The sequence below is a fragment of the Lycium barbarum genome, chromosome 8 (assembly GCF_019175385.1).
Source record: "Lycium barbarum isolate Lr01 chromosome 8, ASM1917538v2, whole genome shotgun sequence".
Classification (NCBI taxonomy): Eukaryota; Viridiplantae; Streptophyta; class Magnoliopsida; order Solanales; family Solanaceae; genus Lycium; species Lycium barbarum.
The window spans coordinates 130,559,016-130,581,849 of NC_083344.1; the positions used below are offsets into that span (position 1 = coordinate 130,559,016).

The window sequence follows — 22,834 nt, forward strand, 5'->3', positions numbered from 1 at the left end:
TTTATAAACAGTGAATCATTACCGGCATGGTAACGTGATTTTGAAAGCGGCAATACCATTAGCATTATTATACATTCAGCATAATGTAGTCTTTCTTCTACGAAGATTATCGGTTCAAATAACTTCGCTCTGATATCACATGTAAGATTAACTAATGAATACCAGGATCTTGAACACAATAATCTTACAAGAAGAGAACACACCAAAAACATACCTGATGCGGAAGACATTAGCCCCGATGAGAGCGGAAGTGTAAGTTTGAAATTGATTTCTACTTCCTTGCCCAGGTTTTACGTTACCACAGCCGTCAATGATGAAAAAAGTATATAGAATAAGTGGTAACCCTAATGGGTGAAGGGAAGACCAATTTATAGGAGTTGAGACTTAATTCGGTACATCCATCAAGTAAACGAAATTTATTTTTCATTAAATATTAGTTATGGGCTTTACATTAATTGGGTCACATATTAGAATTAATAAAATTCTAACACTTTGTACTTGTTTAATTTATGAAATTTGTATTTTCTTTGTATTTTAATTGTGTAAGTTTACTACTGTGAAGCACGCGAATGGTATTACTGGATCATCACTAGACTTTTGAATGTCTATGAGGAATAATACATATAATTTCTATTCAACTATTCTCTCTACTTTGATATTAAACTAAGTTGTTTGAACACTCACATCTGAGTAGAGCCGTCAAAATGGGCTTGGCCCTTTAGGCCATCCCAACCCAACCTGTTACTGGAGTAGGGCTGGGCTAGAATTTTTTAAGCCCATTTAAACTGAGGCTTATAAGCCCAGCCCAAGTCAGTTCACTGGCCCTTGAGGCCTGACCAAGGGTGGGCCCAGGCCGGGCCGTGGGCCAAAAGGCTATTTAGATTAATTAAAACCTTAAAAGAAGATTGTGAAAAAAGAAGTAAAATCTAGAAATAGTGATTACCAAATAAGTCTTAGTATCTTACACATTACTTTACTCGCGTAACGTTAAATCCTAATTACCAAGTATAGAGGTTGTATTCATGATTGAAATTTAAAAGAAAATTGTGAAAAAAGAATTAAAAAAATAGGAATAGTTATTATCGAATTAGTCTTAGTATCTTACATATTTTTCTTATTTAGCGTTAAATCCCTAATACTAAATTCCTAATTGCCAAGTACGCCTATTAAAATTTCTAATCACCAAGCATAAAAGTTCCATCATGAAATTGTCAAAAACTTGTTGTTACTGAAATTAGTTGCAGAGCTTTACTAAAGTCAAAATGGTAATATTTTAAGCGAATTTAAATATTAAGTATTAGTTTCTAAAATCTAGTTATTTGATAATGCTTAACTAATTAAATTTGCACATGGATGTAGACTAAGATGGAGATGTTAATTAAGGCACCTTTATCACAAACGCATTCAAATGTGCTCGACGATGTATAGGTGTTTATTTTATATAAGTTGTCATAAAATTATGTACATGAATGTAGACTAAGATGGAGATGTTAATTAAGGCACCTTTATCACAAACGCATTCAAATGTGCTCGACGATGTATAAGTGTTTATTTTATATAAGTTGTCATAAAATTATGTACTTCCATATAATTGTATGTTAGAAATATAACAAATTGGTATACTTAGAGGTTCAAATTTAGATTGAAAACAAATTTTCTTATAAAAAAAATTGAAAAAAAATGAAGGGCTGGCCCGCCCTAGCCCATGACCCTTGTAGGGCTGGCCATTTTAAGGCCCTTACAAATGAAGGGCCGGCCCGCCCCAGCTCATCAAATTCCTTGACCCGCGAGGGTTGTGCTGGGCTGACTCATTTTGACAGCTCTACATCTAAGAAGTTAAGCTGTTAGACATGGGGGCATCTAAATTTATATTTTAGGTCTGCAAACAAATACCTAGAATTTCAAGAATTAAAGTGAGGGGGAAGCTTACTGATCATTTAAATGATGAAAGATGGAGAATCCTTGGCCTTTTTTTTTTTTTTTTTTTTTTTTTCCTGTCTAATGTTTCTTCGCAGGCAGGAAAAGAATTAAAATATTAAATGCTTTTTCTTTTTGTCTAATCCTACTTTATTTCATCTTTTTCTATAAAGAGCCAAAAAGTGTATCTGGTTATAAAAAAAGAAGGCCAAAGGTGCAAATGTACCTCTTAAATTTGCGATTTAGAACAGATATACCCCTCATTATAAAAGTGATATATATATATATACTCTTGCCATTACAAAATGGTGCAAATATATTTCTGCCGTTACAAAATGGTGCAAATATATTTCTGCCGTTACAAAATGGTGCAAATATACTTTTGCCGTTACAAAAATGGTGCAAACATTTCCTTTTTGCTGACGAAAATCATTTAGGTTGTTTTTTAATTAAAAAAATGCCACGTGACTTTAAAAATAAGTCTACCTCTTCTTCTTTGAGCAGAAATATTTTTCCCTTATTTCTTAAATTTTATGCCTAGTCATTAAATGAGACGGAAGGAAATTCCTATGTTTGTAATGTTGGTATGTCCATGAAATTCCTATTCTTTTTGCATACCTGTTTGACTTTTAAACAAAATTGTCTATGTTGTGCAAGTCTACTTTCATATAATTTTAGGAAATATTTCTTATTAGAAAATGTTAATCTATTGTTTCAAATCTATACGAGACTCAAACTATCAAGGAAGTCTTTCATATGATGGTAACAACTTCATATGTGAATTGTCTTCTTAAAATTTACCTTTTCAAATAAAAAAAAATCATATTAGTGATCTTCTTTCCGGATAAGCAGAAAGCAAAGATAAAGTTGCTTCCACACACTGTTGTTAGAAATAGGTTGTTTCTCCTTGACCAAAAGCACAAACCAAGATGATAACTTCATCTATAGTTCTTTCAAAGAAATCTTCTTCCCGGCGCGCAGGAGTTCCATGAGCTCTTAAAAGGGCCTCAAAAAGTCTAAAAGCTATTAGCTTCCATTTAGCTATGTAATCTGACTTGATACTGTGAATTGGACTTATGCTTTTCAACATAGATGCTTTTTATACAAGATTCTTAGTTGGTGGAATAAGAGGATTAGCTGAATTTACTCATGTCATTTTTTAATTGACGATAATTGATGGAATGATTAATGAGGTTGGAATAATTCGTTTCATTTTAGGAGAAGGTATCAAATATATAGGGGGCTTTCAGGTCTCAGATAATTGTTGTTCCATAGCCCTGGGGCTATTTACAACTAGATGCATAAATCGATAATGCTTCTTTCATACTCTCTCAGTTAAATATTGTTGAAAGACTTAGTTATATAACATGGCAATGTATAAGTCGAATTGATCATGACAACTCAACCGATTCTATGTAGTGAGAAGGCAGATTTTGTTTTCTTCATTACACTAATATTAAAACTTATGTTTATTGTCATCCAATTGATGCCATTAAGGCACATTGAATTCAGTCAGTCACGGATAAATACTTTTATTGTTAGGGTTAATGACACTGGAAGCTTGCCTATGTATATATTTGTGTTTTTGATAAACTTGCCTCTGTATGTGTTTCTTTAGTTTCACATTTTGTTGGACTGTTGCCTGTTTAAATAATTCCACAGATTTTCCTGATTTTGGTTTTTCTTGCCTTCTCCTCCTGATGGTGATGTTACATGTTGATGCTCAGAAATGACTGAAGAGGAGATTTGGCTAAATCCCTGAACTTCCCACCTTTCTTGGCCATGGTTTCAATGCTATTAGACAAATATGGTTTTAACATTTTAATTGATTTTAACATGTGCAGTGACGAAGCAGAGGAGTGAGGAGTAATGAAGCAGTGGAATAAACACGAAACTTATTTAGTATCTCGCTCAAAAAATGTTGGTCAATTTGTTAGGCTTTGCTGATCATCTGAATTTTTCATTCTTTGTTTCAATTAGAAAATTAGCGCACCAGGTTTTCAATGTGAGCTCTCCTTCAGCTTGAATCCTTTTTGCTCTTCTACTTTGTCTTCCACTATATCTTTTCAAACATGTAAATTCAACAATTTATAGTGTTTTGAAGTTGATATTGTAATTTATATTTGCAGGTAGAGAAAGGTTCAACACTCCTTGCACTCCTTTTTCAAGGGTCTCTGATCACATTTATTTTAAACTTTATTTTAAACTTTAAAATAAAGTTTATCACATTTATTTTAAACTTCAGAAAGAAAAGAAAGATGGTTTTGGATGGATGAAACGTACTTGCGTTATTAATTTTAATAGACACATTGAGTCAACTCTTAACTTTGTATAATGATAAACCATTGTGTACCATGTATATGATCCCATCTTGGTACTCTATGAAATAAAGCTTTATTTCACTTCAGAAATTACTAACTTTTTTTTTTTTTAAATTGTTAGATCCTTAGCGGTAGTGTTAAAATATTTTCCTTTCTTCTTTTATTAAGGATTCAGTATTAAGTGAGAAGAGAAATAGAAGACCTTGAAAATTGTTCTATTCTAGAATTGTCAATCTTAGATGGTGTTTTCGTTTTAATTTTCTAATGACTTTCTTTTCTATCATTAGAACTAGAATACACACATTATTTGCTTGGATTTGCAGTTAAAAGAGGATAAGTGCTCTTTTGAAAGACATGTATTATTTCTAATAATTTATTTTTAATACTGACCGCGCATCGCGCGGATACCAATACTAGTTTAATTCTAATAAGAGTAACTTTTAAAATAACGGCCAAGATTAATTGTATCCGTTAAAACTTAAAAGAGGTTATGTGCCAACATTTGATTTGAAAACATAGTTTAAGAAAAAAAGGAACATTCAACAACAAATTCTTGATATTTATGTAATTGTAAATCATCTTATAAAATTCAATTGTTTCTAAATGTAGAAAAGTGATATTCTTTTTGCGATAGAACAAAAAGAAAAATATATTACATAAATTGAGATAAAAAAAATTCAATATGATAAAAAAATATATTATAAAATATTGATTAAAATTTACATAGTTTGAATATAAAAAAAAAAAAGTCACATATAAATCGAGAAAGAGGTTGTAATATAGTAACTTTTAAAATAGTAACCTTTATTGAGAGCATGCTTTTAAAATAGGCTATTTAACGCAAGAAGCGTACTCCAGAAGTCCCCGCCACAACGAAAACCAAAAAAAAAAAAAAAAAAAACACTTTCCCGCCAAAGCCAAAAACTCACAAAAATCCCCAATTTTTTCACCACTGCAGTTACCCATCCATTACAGTAAAATGAAGCATTTTAAACGAGCACCACCGCCGCCGCCACCACCACCACCGTCAGCCACCCAAAGCGGCCCTAAACCGTCAAAACACGTAATACATATAGGCGGCATTCCGGTAGAGTTTCCTTACCAACCTTACGGCACCCAATTAGCTTACATGAATCGAGTCATTGTTACACTTGATCGAGCACATAGGGAAGGTAAATCTAACGCGTTGCTCGAATCGCCTACCGGTACTGGAAAATCGCTGTCTCTACTTTGTTCGGCTCTTGCTTGGCAACAGAATTTCAAGTCGAAGAATTTGTATAGCAATTTTGTTCAATCTAAGGCTGATCCGAAAGCCCTAGCTGATCCTATTGGTCATGGCGGTGGATTTATTCCTGAAACGCAGCCTTCAGGTAGTTTATTTCGTTTCACTGTTAAATGACTTGTAAGATAATCAACAATTGAAGTTAGGTGGATTTATTCCTGAAACGCAGCCTTCAGGTAGTTTATTTCGTTTCACTGTTAAATGACTTGTAAGATAATCAACAATTGAAGTTAGGGGGTGAATCGTGTAATTAGTTGAGGTGCACACAAGCTAATTCGGACGCTATAGTTATAAGAAAAAAAGATAATCAACAATTGAAGTTAGCAGGTGAATCGTGTAATTAGTGGATATGTATGCAAGCTAGCCTAAACACCACAGTTATATATAAAAAAAAAGATACTCCCTCCGTCACAAAAAGTTTGTCTTAGTTTGACTTGTCACAGAGTTTAAGAAATAAAGAAAGACTTTTGAAATGTGTGGTCCAAAATAAGCCTTATATATTTGTGTGGCTGTAAATCATCTCATAAGGTTAAATTGTTTTTAAATATAGGAAGGTGTCCATCTTTTTGGGACTGGCTAAAAAGGAAAGAAAGACAATCTTTTTGGGACAGAGGGAGTAGTAATCAACAATTGAAATGTAGGACATGAAGGTGTAGCGCTTCTGAATTTTAGTTGGCGTTTGGACATAAGAATTGTGAAATTTGAAAAAAAGTAGTAGGAGTATTTGTTTTCAAGTTGAAACTGATATTTGGAAATTGGAGTTGTGTTTGGACATGAATACAAATTGGAGTTGTTTTTGGATTTATGTGAGTGATTTGGAGTTAAAATTGTGAAAACAACTTTTTGGAGTTTTTTGAATTCCGGAAAATTTTAGCAATCGAGGTGCATGCAAGTTTACACTAAGAATATAAAAATAGGGAAACTTACTTAAATGTACCCTTCAGGTGACTAGTATACCAACGTGGCTGAAGTATACACTACCTATACTCTTCGGTTATATACTTTTGATTCTTGTGGTCTTAAACTAAAGATACGTAGAATGTATTAAAATGTCCTTTAATCTCGCGGTCTTAAATATGCCATATGGAAAGTTGGAAACTAAAGAGTTGTCAAAAAGGGAAAGAGGCATTCTTTTTGAAAGGACTAAAAAGAAAAGTAAGACAAGCAAATCGAAACGGAGGGAGTAATTATTTACAATTGAAATGTAGGACCTGAAGTTGTATATATCAACGGCAATGGGCCATTTGTGAAATTTATGCTGTGGCAGAGTATCAATTACTAGACGTTTCATTTTCTGTATTTTCAGGGAACCCGGATACAGCACCACCTGCTGCAACTAATGGGAAGAGCAAGAAAAAAGTGGCACCTACCATCTTTTATGCCTCGTAAGATTTATATTTTTGACTAGGTTTATAGATCAATATTACTGGATTCTTTGTAAAATTGAACCTTTGAAAGCTTAGAGAGACCCTAAGCTGTGAACCAAGGCAATTAGTGCTTGAATTTAAGCTATATTTAAGAAGCAGCAAACTCTAGGCAAGGGAATTGGTGGAATTTGTGTATTGAAATTCAGGTCATTTCTTTTAATTTTCCAAATGTAAATTCTCCATCAAGCACACTCACACACTAGCACCAAGTAGGTGATTCAAAAAGCTTCACAAAGCATTGCATCTCCAAGGAGGATAAGAACCTTCAAACCATATACTCATATGTTTTGCTTGCACCAAACTATACTAGGTATAAATACTCAATTCTTCAATTTGTGTACTGCTATGTGTTTTTCTTTGAAGTATCTTTGATTTTCATTGGCCACGTTATGCACGTAGGTACAATTCCTTAATGTTTCTTCACTCTTTCCACGCTGCAGCCTCTCCATGCTGCTAGCAAATCTTTTAATGTCCTTGGCACTACCCACATTATAGTTTCATATGTTGAATACTGTGGCCTATCATAATTTAGTATACTTGCGCCATTGTGACTCTTTCTGCAACTGACAAATATCCTTAGGAGGACACATTCACAACTTTCTCAAGTGATTCGGGAATACAGAAAGACAAGTTATCGGGTCCAAATGGCTATACTGGTAGGTTGCCTTTTTCCTTTCAATAAGCTATTATATGCTTTTCCTATCTTAGTCTTCATGTAATCATGCTGATATCTCGGTCATAAAAAGAATACCAATGGCCATCATATACTGTATAATGAATATAATGGAATTATACTAACAATCATCACACCCTACATGCATATAGATGCAGGCAGATACATGTGTATATGCATATATGCCTTAGGAACTACACATGCTAAAGTATTCTTGAATATCCCTACCTAAAGGGCAGCCCGGTGCATTAAGCTCCCGCTGAGCGGGGGATCCGGACCACATATTGCTAATATATACAATCATATCATTTAAGAACAGATTCTTCGTTGGTAATTGGAAAAAAAAAAAGTAGAAGATAGAAAATGAAGAAAGTTGCATGTGCAGGAGGCTAGAGAACTGAACTGTTAAGGCTCCTTTCACTTGCAAACTTTTTTTTTTCTTTGAAAACTGGTAACTTGTATTCCTCAGCATTAAGGGTATGCCGACCACCTCCAAGAAAAGAGCCCACAAGGAGAATCTTAATTACAAAGATTTTAAGAAGTCCAGTATGTGTACTTCAGCTTCTATACATTGCTCTTTACACCAAAACATAAAGTTGCAATACAATTCCATTTGATCTTTTGTATGGAACTAGATCTGCCTTCAGAAATTCTTTCAATTCTCTTCTTCCATATATTCCACCAAATACAGGCTGGTATTTTCTCCACCACTTCTTTTGACTCTTACTCCCACCTCTTTTTATCCAGCAGCTTAGTAAATCAGCAGTGTTCTCTGGCATTGTCCATTCCTCCCTGGCCAAACAGATAAAGAGTGCCCAAACTTGTGCAGTTACCTTACAGTGAAGGAACAAATGACTGTTAGTGTCTTTTACAAACTTACCAGATTTTTTTTTTTTTAAACAAAAACAAAAAAAAAGTGACTATTAGTGTCTGCTGCCTCCTTTCACTTGCAGTGTCCTATTGGGTGAAGAATATGTTAAGAAATTTCAGAGTTCTCTTGTGTCTTTGTCTTTTCTTCCTCTAATATTTCTTGACGAGTAAAAAGTATCCCATTAAGGAGTTTTGGTTACTTGTTCCATTATGTTTTGAGGTGGTCTTTTTTGGCCAAAGGCAATAACAAAACATATTTTAACTGCTACGATAGTATCCATACTTTTCTTTGATGAAACTATAGATAGAAAATGGAAGAAAAAATGCTCAGTTGTGATGAGACAATTTGTACATGCTGAACAACGACATGATTAGCATTGATAGACTGTCTCAATTGGTTGCAGGAAGGAGTAGTGTTCTCTTTATGTGGTTTTGTACATTCCTCAATCCCTTAGCACTTAAGCTAGTTTCAGGATTAAGTTAGGCTCAAAGTCCATATTTCTTATCATGGTATTAGAGATAGACCTATTTGGGTCCCCATGTTATGTTATCTACAATTTAAATGCACGCAAAAGGAAACTTTTTACAGTGCAGGGGTCCTATCTCTTGGACGACTTGAGTAACGGTGGAATGACAACTAGGCCACTGGTAGAACCTTGTGAACTAAGCATACTGTGCAATTTGGGGTTAGAGTGGCCCAAGTTGGTTGAGGAAATTTGTTGTTGTGTCTTTATATATTTTTGGGTAATCTTTACCGCTTGAGCTAACTTTTGAGATTGAGTTAAGAGGTTCATTTTTCTTAGTAGTCATGGTTGATTACAAATACAACTTTAAAGTCTTATTTGATTTTTTTTTTGTGTGAAAAAAAAAAAGATATTTGGGGTAGATTAATTATTAGTGAGAGGGGCGTAGTTGTATGTTTCTTTCAGCTTGAGATTGTACTTGTTTGCTTACTGTTCATTGTCTTTCAGGCTTCACGAAAACACTACTGTACAAATATGAACTTACGAGGTGGAGACAACATTGATGAGAAATGGTGATTTTTCATATATTCATAAAAATCTGCTTTCCTATCTCTTTTATCCAATGTTATAATGTTATGACTGAAATTGCAGCAAGCTGTTATTAAAGGATCCGGAGGCTGGGTGCTCAGAATTCAAGTTAGTTTGATTTTCAAATGTTTCTATCATCTATTCTTCTCTGGATTGAAAATTGAGATGTTAATCATCTAATTTCTGAACAGAAATTCTCATAAAGTCAAAGGTCATCCATCCCTTCAGAAAGGAGGGTGCCACGAGGCTCATGATATTGAAGATCTTGTTAAAGTTGGACAAATTGTTAAAGGTGACAGTCTCTGTGTAAAACTTACCCATTATTTTCTATGCGAGGAGTGAACTTATCAACAAATTATTATTCAATTTTCAGGCTGCTCATACTTTGCAGCACGTTCTATGGCTGATGACGCGGAGTTAGTGTTCTGTCCATACAGTTATATCATCAATCCAGTTGTCAGGAGAGCAATGGAAGTAGATATAAAAGGAGCCATCATTATTCTTGATGAAGCCCAGTATGTATCAATATAAACCACTTGTGACATTTGTTGTTTCCCCTAGTGACTTTTTTGTGTAGAACAATCTGGTATTGATAATGATAATTTTAATTATATTACCATATGCACTTGGAGTATTTGTTAAAAAAGATGATCCTTTTCAAAATAACCGAGCTACAGCCTACAAATGCAGAATTTTGCCTGCTATGAAATGGAAAACTATATTAATTCATATTTAGGTCTAGGGAATGGTCCTTTTGTACATCCTACAACAACTAATACTCCCTCTAATCCAAGTTGATAAGATCTATTTTGCTTATCAATTATTTTCACTTTGATCTATATTCAGAGTTGAAAATAGGCATACATTGTTTCATCTTTTGAAAATGAACTTCAGATATTGAGAAACACTTGAAGAAGTGCTTCATGTTAATTCTTTCCAGTTCAAAAATGATGAAGACATCTATTAAAACTTTTAATTACTGCTCATTTTGTTCAAGGGGAAGTGAAATAAGAGAAATTATTTCGAGACAGTATGCCCAAACACATTTTGAGTATTAGATAAAAGTAATAATGCTTCATGAGAAGTATTGAAGAATGTATGTACCGAAAATTGAAATGGAGTCTACACATATCATTGTTTTGACTATATCTTTATATATTTGTTTTGGTTGGTGTGCTATCTGCAGCAATATAGAAGACATGTGTCGTGATGCTGGTAGTGTTGATGTTGAGGAGGATATTTTGCTTCGTAAGCATGGACTAGTTTTTCGTCATGCCCTTTATTAATCTTTTCTTTGGGCCAAATTGAAAGAAAACTTTCTACATCTTCCATTTTAGTTCATCTCTTATCAGTTCTTGTTTTCTGGAAGAGTTGCAGATGGAACTTGGGCAACTCACACAATCTGATACAATGACTTACCAACCTTTGGTAGAACTGACACAGGTAAACTAGTGCAAATTTTAAGTTCTATTGACAGCTTATAGAGCTTTTCCATCAATTGGTGTATTCGTGGTTTTTGCAGGACATACTGAATTGGATAGATAGGAAGAAAAATACTTTAGAAAGGCGGGACTTCCAACGTTATGCCTCATGGTGAGTTATGGCTTGGTTACCCTTCCTGCTTTAGACGTGAAGTAAACAGGCAAAAACAAACATGGAATGTGAACAGATCAAGTTCTTACTCATCATTATCAAATGTTGGAACATTATATAGATAAAGGAGTATCCACGACTTCTTATAATTAGGCTCTTTTGGATAATTGCAAAAGGATGAGAATTAATCCTTGTGTTTGGACAGTCTATTCATTCTGTAAACCTGATGCATACAATGGTATGCAAATGCTTTAGGATGTTGAAGGACTTTATCACTTTCCATCTTGCTGAGGGTACTTCCATTTATCATCTCAGATAGGAAATTATATTTTTCATTTTAAATGATACTTCACCACGCTTCGTAGATTTTAAATTTGCAAAACTTTCTTTAGTGTACTGTGGAGTCGTAGGAAATTGAAAGGGGATATGGAATTACTTCTGTTAGTTTTGAAAACCAACACTTTATGAGTGTTTAGGTTTTCATTTCTTCCCTGACTTAAGTTGCATTAATAACTGCTGAAGCTGAGTCAGAATTCATAATTATATATGGTGTAAAGCCTTCAAAGTTGATCTTCAACCATATTTGTATATGCAAAAGTAAAGTACAAATATTCTATGATTTGATTACAAATTGTACCTAATCATTATTCAAACAAGATGAAAGCTATTCCGAGTTCTTATTTAACTTTAAGTGACTCAAGGTGCTTCATGCTCAAACAACAATCCAGGGAATATAGCTTCTACTTGTAATGAGTTTTCACATTCTACCTGTGCATTTTGTGTGAGTATGTGTATATAGTACTTTGGGCACTATATATATATATCTGATCTGCTCCAACCTTTGTAGTTGGACTGGTGACAAGGCCTTGAAAGAGCTACAAGAAGCCAATGTGACAAAGCAGTGCTTTCCCATTTTACAGGAATGTGCTTCGAAGGTAAATACTTGCTGATGCTGGTCTGATTAGTTTTAAAATAATGCACGTGGTTGTTAAGTCCCACATTGGCTGAGGAAATGGGTTGTGACCTCCTTATTTGGTCTTGGGCAATCCTCCCCCTATGAGCTAGTTTTTGAGGTTGAGTTAGTCCCAAGATCCATTTCTTCACATAGTATCAGAGCTAAGACCGGTTGATTGGTCATTTCCTCACATAGTGTCATGTTATCCACTCTCCAGTTGTCCAATCTTGAGTCCTGTTGACAGTGTCCCTGTTCCTTAAGCATCAGGTGTGCAGGGATGTTGTGTCCCACATTGGTTGAGGAAATGATTTGTGGCCTCCTTGTATGGTCTTGGCAATCATCCACAGTTTGCTTTAAGGTTGAGTTAGGTCCAAGGTCCATTTTTTCACAGTGGAGTGTTATATGAGGACAAGCATAATTATCCTAATCATTGATCTTGCTCTCACCCTAATCTCTCATCATTTTTTCTTTCCCTGAAGGCCATCAAAGCCGCATCTGAAGCTGAGCCAGAGACAGATCATTTGAGTGGCATGGCAGCATCTGTATTAGAAGGCACTGCATCTTATTTCTAATTCTAAACGCTAAACTTGTCTTTTAAAGGAATTTTATATATATTGACAATTATGAGTATCATTCAGGACTATTTTCCTCACTTAATTACTTCTTCTCGGGAGATGGGCTTCATTTGTGTGATTACCAGCTAGCTTTACAACGCTATGTCAAGAAAAGTCCCGGTAAGTACTGATATCCGTGAGGAAGATGCTGCTTATTGTTCCTATCTTCAGGTACATGAGGTCTCCATTTGATCTTATTAGACTAAATTGCATAGATCATTTAACACATATTGCTGACAAAATTAATCAACACAGTTACAGATATTTGTTATGAATTGTAACAAGAAATGCTCCTGCAAAGATTGATTTTTGTAATAAGTACGTTGACATGTTCTTTCTTCAAAAGAACTTGGTATTCTGAGTTCTTTTGCAGTGCCTAAAGGATCTGAGGGTTTATTGAAATTTCCTGATTACTAAAACGAGTAGAGATACTTGGTAATTCTGGTCTGTTTTTTTCTGGTTCTGTTCAGTTAAAGGAGGTGAAAGCCCTTTAACTCCATCCTTGGAACACACGAGAAGGGAATCAGATAAACATTTTTATGCTTCAGACATACCTATGTAATCTGAAGCACCTCAAGCCTCATCCACCACAAAAAAGAATAAAAAAGTTAAAAAGAAAGGAAGAGAAAGGATGTTTTTATTTGCTTGCGACATGAAGACTGCCACTGATGAAATTCTACCGAATATAGAGATCTAATTCATTTCTTGATAGTTAATTTGTTTATGCTACTATTCCTCTACGAATATGCAGGAACTGCTGTTGGTAGCTGGACACATGCTTTTAGTTTGTGGTGCTTAAATCCAGCCGTTGTGTTCAATGAAATTGCTGATTCTTGTCTATCAGTGATTCTAACATCAGGGTATGTGCAATATCAAACAGCCCATGGCTACTTCATTCACGCATTAATCCTTGGTGGTGTTTGGAAGAATTAGACTATTCCTTTTTTGCTTGGGTCCAATTTGAAGCAAACTTAATGACTTGTTGAGCAAAACGTTCAGGTCAATGGTTTATGGTTCAGTTTCATGAATATTTAACATATGCTAAATGTTTCTTGTCTCTGTTTTCTTTGCTTGTTTGTGATCTATTGTTGCACATCCATATTTTTGCCTTCTCCTGCCCTTGTACTTGAGACACCTCCTGAAAGACAATTTTGAAAAGCTGCTGCTGTTGAAGTTCTAGTTTCTTCTTAGCTGTTGTGCCTCATTACTTCTTTTATGACAGGACTCTTTCACCAATGGATTCATTTTCCTCTGAACTTGGCGTTACCTTTGGTACTTCTCTGGAAGCTCCACATGTCATAGACGTTGAATCACAGGTATTTTAACATTTGTCACTGTTTTGGGATCTGCTGGAGTTTGAGTTTTAATTTATAGATGAACTCAACGCCAGTCCATGAATTGCAGTTATGGGCTGCTGTAATCTCAAGAGGACCAAGAAATTATCCGTTGAATGCAAGCTTCAAAACAGCTGATTCATATGCTTTTCAGGTATTATGTGACATTTGTGCTAAGTTTTCATTTGCCAATACGTATTTCCCTGTCTAATATTGCAGTATTCTTCGTGAAGGATGCACTTGGCTCATCTTTAGAGGAAATATGCAAGATTGTTCCAGATGGTTGTCTTGTATTCTTTCCCAGCTATAAGCTAATGGAGAAACTAAGCAGCCGCTGGAAAGAAACAGGTCAATGGGCCCGTCTTAATGCTCGAAAGCCCATATTTGTTGGTAAGAAACATTAAGCCCATCCTTTGAACATCAGTAAGATATTTGCCCATAAACAGGAAGCAAGAGAGTAATGGTTATCCGAACTATTCATTGTATGCTTTTCCAATGACGCATTGGAAATTGATCATTCTAGCCAATTGTTGATCTTTACTGATGCATTTAATTTTTCCTTTGATGGATCTTTACTGGTGCACTTAATTTTTTCTTTGATGGATCTTTACTGGTGCAATTAATTCTCTCTTTGATGGCTTTGTTTTTGTTTAGAGCCAAGAGGGGGTCAAGAAGAATTTGAATTAATTTTAAATGGTTACTACAGTTCTATTAACCAAAGGGATAAACTAGTGACGGGAAGAAAGAAGAAGGCAAAAAAGTCGGCTCTTAGCGACAGTAATCCACGTGAGGTTTCAGATGAAAACAAGAAAGAGGGAGCTGCTTTTCTTGCTGTTTGCCGAGGAAAGGTATATCAGGGTTAATTCCACCTGTCAAATTGTATGATATTTCTAGTATTTGAATCATTATAAATGGCTATCTTGTGGAAGTTCAGTCCCACTACACTGTCCTATCCAACTGCCCACATGGAGCTAATCACAATCCATCCTGCTCTTCTATGCTCTAAGTTGTTGCAATATGTAATTGCCTAATTTACAATGTTCCTGTCAAATTGTTTGATATTTCTAGTATTTGAATCATCATAAATGGCTATCTTGTGGAAGTTCAGTCCCACTACACTGTCCGGTCCAACTGCCCACATGGAGCTAATCACATTCCATCCTGCTCTTCTATGCTCTAAGTTGTTTTTTGGTAAAGATTCTATGCTCTAAGTTGTTGCTATATGTAATTGCCTAATTTACAATGTTCAACTTACAATCTTATTTTTGCATTTGACATGACTTGCAAAATTCCAATATGACTTGAATAAAACTGTTTTTAAAAAGTTAAAAAACAAGTCGCAAGAGAATAAGAAAAGAGTTGGGACTAACAAGAAAGGATTTGTTAATTGTTAGATATATAATTAAGTAAATAAAAGTGTGCTCTATAGCTTACACTTTTAGATGAGATGGTCACACTTCAATATGGTCTCAGAGAAGGCAAAGGTCGTGGGTTCAAATCTCATTGCCACCCATTATCAGAATGAATTTTCATGTGCTTTGACTCATGAAATAGAATCAAGCCCACACGTGAAAGGGCGTGTTAGGGATATTAAGTAAATAAAACTGTAATTTCTATCAACTTAAGCTTTTAGTTGAGATGGTCACACACTTCAATATAAATCATGAATACTTCCGGCCTTCCTCAACTCTTAAAACTTTTAGAATATTGAGAAAGGCTTTAATTTGAAGAATTTATTGATTCATATTCACTCAGTTCAGGTTTATTAATTTGCATAATGGTGGAGTTGCAGCACTTTTGTGGCATATTGACATTGTTTTGGAATTTCATAGGGTTAATAACCTTTCTGATGCCACATAAAATGGTGCCATTTTGGAGCTTGACCACCCTTCCCTGCATTAAGCAATATGGTTTGTGAAGTTCCTACTATTGGATGCTTTATATCTGTTTTTTTTTCTAAAATAATCTGGAAGTATAAACATGTAGCTTTGCAGCCTTAATCTCCTTGAATAGAAGCCATTACATGGTAGATAGTGAATAACTTAAAAGCTCTGTTACTGTAATCTCTAGAGTTTTCGAAAATTCAATTTTCCAGGAAAATACTTTCTATGGATAGACTAGCAAACAGACTTTCATCCATACAGTTCTGCAACGAATCCTTTGTAGGAAGTGCTTAAAAGGGATTTTAACATTCATGTCAATGATGGCTTGTCTAGGTACTTCACTGAAGAGTCCCCCGTCTGTGATTAAATAGTACTTTTGCAGCAGAATCAAATGAGGATGTTATTTAGAATTGTGTTGTTTTTATTTATGAATACGCTTGTGGGCACTTTGTGCTATGCATACTTTATTAGCTTCAACATCCATCTTCATTATATTTCTTTCTCCACATTGGAAAGCAAAGAAAATAAAACTTTGGCCACTTAGTTTTGTCTGCAAGACTATTCAAGCTTGAAAAGATTGGATATCTGAATATGCAAGTGGTTTTTGCAGGTTTCTGAAGGCATAGACTTTTCTGATGAGAAGGCTCGTGTAGTCGTATCCTTTTTCCTCTCTTTGAATTATGTTACTATTTGTCTTCCTGGAATCTGATAAAGAATGGCAGAAATTGTGGATGCAAATCCTGATATTCTTATGCGGAATCTTTTAGTGGAATTCGTTTTTATATTGCAAGTATATTTGCATGGGCTTTTAGTTCCACAGTTTTCGGTTGTTGTGATTATTTTCTTAACTAAAATTAGATAGTTGTAGGCATTCCCTTTCCAAACATGTAAGAAATCTCTCTTCATTTGAATTTCTATTGATTCATATACGTTTCAGTGACTAATATGGGGCTCATTGTCCATCAGAAATGATATTCAAGTCGATCTTAAGAAGAAGTTCAATAATACTTATAAGTCATCCAAAAATCTTCTGAGTGGGGGTGAGTGGTATTGCAATCAAGCCTTCAGAGCTCTTAATCAGGCTACAGGTAGGAGATGCCTCTGGTAACTTTCTAAACATCTCTATGTTTGAGAGTTTTTTTTTTTTTTTAATCACATACATGGCAATTAGCAAGAGAATACTCTGTGACTCAAACAAAATTGATAGCAAAAGCATATATCAGTATATAACAGATTCTTCAACTTGGTGTTTGTCGTAGACCATCATATCATGGCTTTATCTTTGTGACCATCCATAGTTGTTGCAGTTGCGGACTTGCAGCTGGTGGATCCTCCTCCACTGGGCTACAACTTCATAAGTATTCATTGCGCCGCATTCTTAAATCAAAAGCATTTGAAAAGCTCTGGTAATATTAGAAAGACATTTCATCTAATGACCTCATTATATAAGATGCATAATAATAATAATAATAATTATTTAAGTAATAACTTCTAATTTAAGGACATTAGCCCATGGAGCTCAACTAAGCTTATTCTGATTAGGAACTAGGAAGTATAGTCTTGTTATGCAAGCTTAAATTGCCTGGGTTGTCCTTAAAATTGCAGTGTCGTAATCACATTGAAGTGCCAAAAAGATATAGGAATCGTGCTGGAGTCATTTAGAAGAAATTGATTTGGTTGCTTTTTGTTTATCTTAGACTGTAGCCATCAACTTGTACTATTACCATATCTTTCTTTTATGCTCATGAGTGCCTTGGCTCTATTCCAATTCCAAGAAGCCCTCATTAAGTAGATAATAAAAGCCTCTTAAATCATTACCCAAAGGAGGCACAACTCACCATCCTCTTCCACTGATTGAAGAATCAAACATAATTCATAAATTATCCGCAGAGATTTACCTGTTAGTGAGATGTAACTTAGGAAACAACTGGAATAGAGCCAAACGTCAGCGTAGAATTCAGGCTTCTTCCAAAAATAAAACAGCAAAACATTTATTTTGCTTAATCTGATGGGGGAAATACTATATTCACCAAGCTATGATGATGAAAATGAAAGCGAAAAGGAACGGATAATATGAGTATCCGCTAAGCTAAAAAAGAGGCTATTCTTTTAGTTGATATAATGATTTGCTTTCAACACCAACCCAGTGAAATCCCACAACGTGGGGTCTGGGGAGGGTAGAGTGTATGCAGACCTTACTCCTAACAAGGTAGGAATATAATGATTTGCTTTCGCGAGCCAAATTTATTATCACAAAAGAACTCAGATTCACATAGTTATTTAAAAAAGAAAAAACTAACCATAATCTGATTGTTGACTTTTGCACAAACTCAGTTTGATCTGCACTCATTTTCTCTGAAACATCCTCTTGAACGAGGACATATTTCTGTACATGTACTCTTGTGTCTTGGTCATGTGTCTATCGACAAGTTTTTATTTTTCCCATTTAATGTTAAATGTTTAGAATCATCTCTACGAGTAAAATATTTTGCAAAGAATTTCTTCATTGGTATTTTTTTTAACCAAACAGACAGCTTGCCAGAAATGCTAATTTAAGTGAAGAGTGATGTCATATAAGATCATGCATATAGATTCAAGAGGCAACTAATGCGTGCAATGAGTTAAAAAGGTATTAAAGCACCACATATGGGATATGCAAGTGTGGAACAAAATAAGGGAATGGACCTTAAAAAGTTTGGAGTAATGCATCACATTCTAGAGTTTTTACAACGAGAGACTTCACTTAGTCATCACTAACTGAAATTGAGAGAAATTGTGCTCTACCACTCCTATTCCCCTTTCATCCATTTCTAGACCCCTTCACAATTATTCCCCTTTCGTCCATTTCTAGACCCCTTCACGCTTATTCCTTTCATCCATTTTTAGACCTCTTCACGCTTATTCTCCTTTCATCCATTTCTAGACCCCCAATAGCCATATATGTCTTAGTCATTAAAGACTTCCCAAAAACAGTTTATCTTTGTTGTATGATTAGTTTGTAATCCACCAAATTTTCTTATTGATGTTAACGTATTGGTTCTGATATAAATGCTTTTGTTCTATGTAGGTCGTTGCATTCGCCATAAATTTGACTATGGAGCTGTGATCTTTTTAGGTACTTACACGATTCTCTTCTTTGATTGCATAAACGAGAAAAAAAAGAGTTTTTTTCTTTGCTAAATTGTTGAGTAGGCTCATAAAAACGAGCTCCTTATATTGGAGTTTTGCTTACTAGAGCAAAAGAAAAATGTAGGATTCCTTATTGCCACATAAAAACTTTTAAGTGCTCATACTTTGTACTTAGATATGTGTAATGAACCTGGGCACATTCTAAAATTATTTTTGACAATATTTGATGAACTTATAAGAAGTAGATTTAACATGTTATATTAGTAAATGGAAATTGTTTCTACCATGCAGAGAAATGATCTTTAGTAGATCTCGATGTGACATCACAATTTTCATGTTATGCCATATAGGAAACAAGTAATGCAACATCTTTTTGAGATAGACTATTTTGGGGCTTTTTGTTTTTTCTTCAGACTGAGTATTTCAATCATTCATCTTATGACAAACAGTGTTATGTTATATTGTTAGTCATTATGGATGTTAAGTAAATTTGATCCCTATTATCTACAGAAGTATCATGGTACATCACCAGAGTTAACTAGCAGGTAATAGCAATGATATCTATTACAGTGTATAAATATAAAAGTATCTTGTTGTCAGTAATCTCAAATGACGAATAGAACTCTCTCCCCCTCTTCCTTTCCACCCTTTTGAGTACTAATTGATTACAGTTTGGTGCATTATTTTGAGAAAGAATGCATCAATGTCTTTAATGGTTTTGAATAATTTGATGATTTTCAATGTCTTTCATCTTCTTGCATGTAGATGAGCGTTTCTGTGAGGCAAGGAATAGAGCTTATATTTCAAAGTGGGTGCGGAATTCAATAAGACACTACAGCAGCTTTGACAAGTCAATAGAAGAACTAAAATCCTTTTTCCGAGATGTCAAAGTACTCATTGCCAACCTTTAATTATCATGGCAGCTCATGTTCTCTGGATCAGTGCATTGACTTTGTTGAAGTTTTCCCAATATTTTTCTCTTTTTGATTCTTTTAAGTTATTAAATTTAAATCTTTTTTAACGTTAAACAGGAGCGTGTTGGCAAGGCAGCCAGTTCCTTACAAAGTTCTGTTATTGATGTTGAAGAAAATGCTTCTGTTACTAAGAGCGTAAGAACCAGGCAGAAAAATCAGAAGTTGAGCACTTCTGATGTGAAAGGGCTTAAGGAAGAAGAAAATGGTGCATTGATTAGTCAAAAAGCTCCTCTCCTATGTCAATCTTCACGTAATGATACCATGTATAATACGTCCTCCACTAAAATGAGAGTTGATGCCCTGCATTTGATGTTAAGTGATGACAAGGATTCTGATGGTTGCAGAAGTTACATCGATTTGGAATGTGATTCAGAAAAATCATCTAGGTGAAACATGATTTTTTAATGTGTTATATCTGCGAATTACATTCTTTTCATTCAATTGTAAAACTTATGCATCTTGAGCTCGCTACTAGACATTACTTTTGCATTGTTATTTTTGTGACACTGAATTTCCAATTTGCAGGTTCTCTGGAGATCCATTGATGGTTTCACACCCCGCTGACCCTGAATTAACCATTGTAAAAGAAACTCCTGCTGCTGATAACATTATTCACATTTCTAGTCCTCAATCCTTCTCCAAGGATGAATATTCTTGCTTAACCATTATTCAAGAATCTGGTAATCTTTCAGATCATTTGGCAAATCATCCTATAACTCAACAAAATACTGAGTTGGGTTGTAAATCTCCCTGTTTGATGATTACTCCTCAAAAAGATGTTTATGGAAAAGCAAACATGATATCATTTGATGTTGAATCATCAATTAACTCAAGTGTCAATTCTCATGTGGGGAAAAGGATAAAACGTTTGGATTTGTCATCCATAAGTCATATCCATGCAGAAGAATTTGATACTCAGATGACCAAGACTCCTATACATGATAGTTCTACGTGCAGATCAAGGAAGATCAAAGATGCGAACCAGAGGATTGGTTCTGGTTGCAGAATTGTTCAGTTAGACAAGGAATTGGAGAAGTCCAAATTTCCTGGGTCACCAGTCCTGAATTACTGTGAGACATCAGTTGTGCAGTCTAAACTTGCTATGGACGAAAGACTACAGATATTTTGCTCACTTTGCAATAATCCATTGGGGCTACCTGAGAATAATTTATTTGTTATGTGCTCACGAACTTCGTCATCAAAAACTCACTTGAAATCTCTTTGGAAGGGTCAAACAGAAGCCCCTGATCCGAGCAAACATAATATACCTATTCTCATAGCTAACTTTTCATCTGTTGATCAACGCATCTATGAAAGAACCAGTGATAGCTTATCTGTTCAGGGGATTTGGTGCAAAGAAGATGGTTGTGTTTTCAAAACTATTTTCTGCCCCTTTTGTGTAAATTCTAGGCACTGTCTTGGTGCACAGGTCATGGCTACTGATGCGTCTAATGTCCAGTTACTAAATAAGGTATTAATCTTTCAGCCACTACAGTACTGGTTGCAGGTTTTTACTGGATCAATTTCTATCCTAAAACTTGACCATTTTCATACTAAGATAATCTCCATTTGCACCATTTGTTTTCTGTGAAGGTGCTGCTTTATTGTAATTGCTTGGTGATAAAGGGACCTGAAGCATCAAGAAAGGTCAGTCAGTCCTTTGCTCATTCCTTGGGGACAAGTGACCTAGAAAGTGTAAAATTGTAGTAGAGCAGGCATCTCATATGCATGTGGCAGAGTCAAGAATCACGTAATCTGTTTGTCAATAGGTCAATTGCAACATGGGGTCCTGCAGATCAATGGATAATCCATGATGCTGCCTGTGAGCTAATATAATTCTTAATCACTAACCTCTAAACCTGATATCCTAATTTGTCCTCTGCTTGAAAGTGATTGGTCCAACCACCAACAGAATACCTGTAAATAGACCATCCAAGTTTCCATTATCTCAATTCTGTTACCGATTGATTATTGTGATGTCCTTAAAGATCTTGTACTGGCATATACATTATTTGATCCATAGTCTTGGATTAATCCTATTAAATTTGTGTTGTACCTTCTTTTCCTTCTCCCTTACTGATGTTGCTATTTGCCTTTATAAACTCAATTTAGGAATTATCTCCATCCAGCAATTCAAGCTCTGACAGAGGTCTTAATTCCATTGAGAGTTTCACATTTACTCCTCAGCAGCAGAATGGAGGATGGAGAACTACAAAATCCAAGGTTGGAACATATATTTGGATATAGTTTTGTCATTGTTAACCTAATATATATATTCATTAAATAAATTTATCATGCAGATGCGATTACCAAAGCGGAGCATCTCATCGAGTGCACAGATGTGATGCAGAACGAGTTTGGAGATTTCACTAAATGGATGACGTTCTGAAAATGCTACCACTTTATAAGACAACAGTTTCCAGGAGAGATCATAAGTCAAAATGGCTCAGAAGTCACTGAGAAGATGAAGTTTTTCAGAAGCGTGGATGCCGATGCAGTTCGATACAAGATACCGCAGTCAGTGATGCTGCAATTTGTTTGCAGTTTCTGCATTTATATTGATAGGAGATAGTGATCAATCTTTTAGTCAATGAGTGTACATATTGGTCGGATATGCAGAAACTTTTACGTGAAATTTTCATATAATTTATAAAAAATGTGTAAAAATGAAACATCTTGTTAATGGCGTTAGTCTTTTTACGAAAAATGGTATATGCATTTATTATTACCTTTCTCGCCACATGCTTCGCATGTGTATGCCAAATCACGTAATGTGCTTGATTTTGTGGTAATATTAATATTATGAAATC

At 34.9% G+C, this 22,834-nt stretch overlaps 1 protein-coding gene across 1 annotated transcript; it reads left to right on the top strand.

Moving 5' to 3' along the window:
* The first annotated feature begins 5,037 nt into the window (after window positions 1–5,037).
* Window positions 5,038–22,740, top strand: LOC132607456 (uncharacterized). Its single transcript, XM_060321427.1, has 28 exons — window positions 5,038–5,608; window positions 6,827–6,905; window positions 7,528–7,603; window positions 9,462–9,526; window positions 9,606–9,650; window positions 9,734–9,834; window positions 9,916–10,057; window positions 10,729–10,790; window positions 10,912–10,985; window positions 11,065–11,135; window positions 11,983–12,070; window positions 12,570–12,642; window positions 12,729–12,824; window positions 13,456–13,564; window positions 13,927–14,020; window positions 14,109–14,192; window positions 14,272–14,428; window positions 14,693–14,886; window positions 16,532–16,576; window positions 16,780–16,808; window positions 16,888–17,009; window positions 18,989–19,036; window positions 19,816–19,940; window positions 20,082–20,410; window positions 20,550–21,495; window positions 21,618–21,671; window positions 22,137–22,247; window positions 22,325–22,740. Exons 1-28 carry the CDS (start codon window positions 5,218–5,220, stop codon window positions 22,367–22,369), a joined length of 3,855 nt encoding a protein of 1,284 aa, XP_060177410.1. The 5' UTR covers window positions 5,038–5,217; the 3' UTR covers window positions 22,370–22,740.
* The last annotated feature ends 94 nt before the right edge of the window (window positions 22,741–22,834 follow it).

Bases quoted from the DNA above. Each gene is read 5' to 3' on its own strand.
- LOC132607456 (XM_060321427.1), top strand. From the start codon at position 5,218: ATGAAGCATTTTAAACGAGCACCACCGCCGCCGCCACCACCACCACCG. The intron at 5,609-6,826 runs GTAGTTTATTTC...CTGTATTTTCAG, and splicing joins TCCTGAAACGCAGCCTTCAG to GGAACCCGGATACAGCACCA. The intron at 16,577-16,779 runs GTATCCTTTTTC...AACTAAAATTAG, and splicing joins ATGAGAAGGCTCGTGTAGTC to ATAGTTGTAGGCATTCCCTT.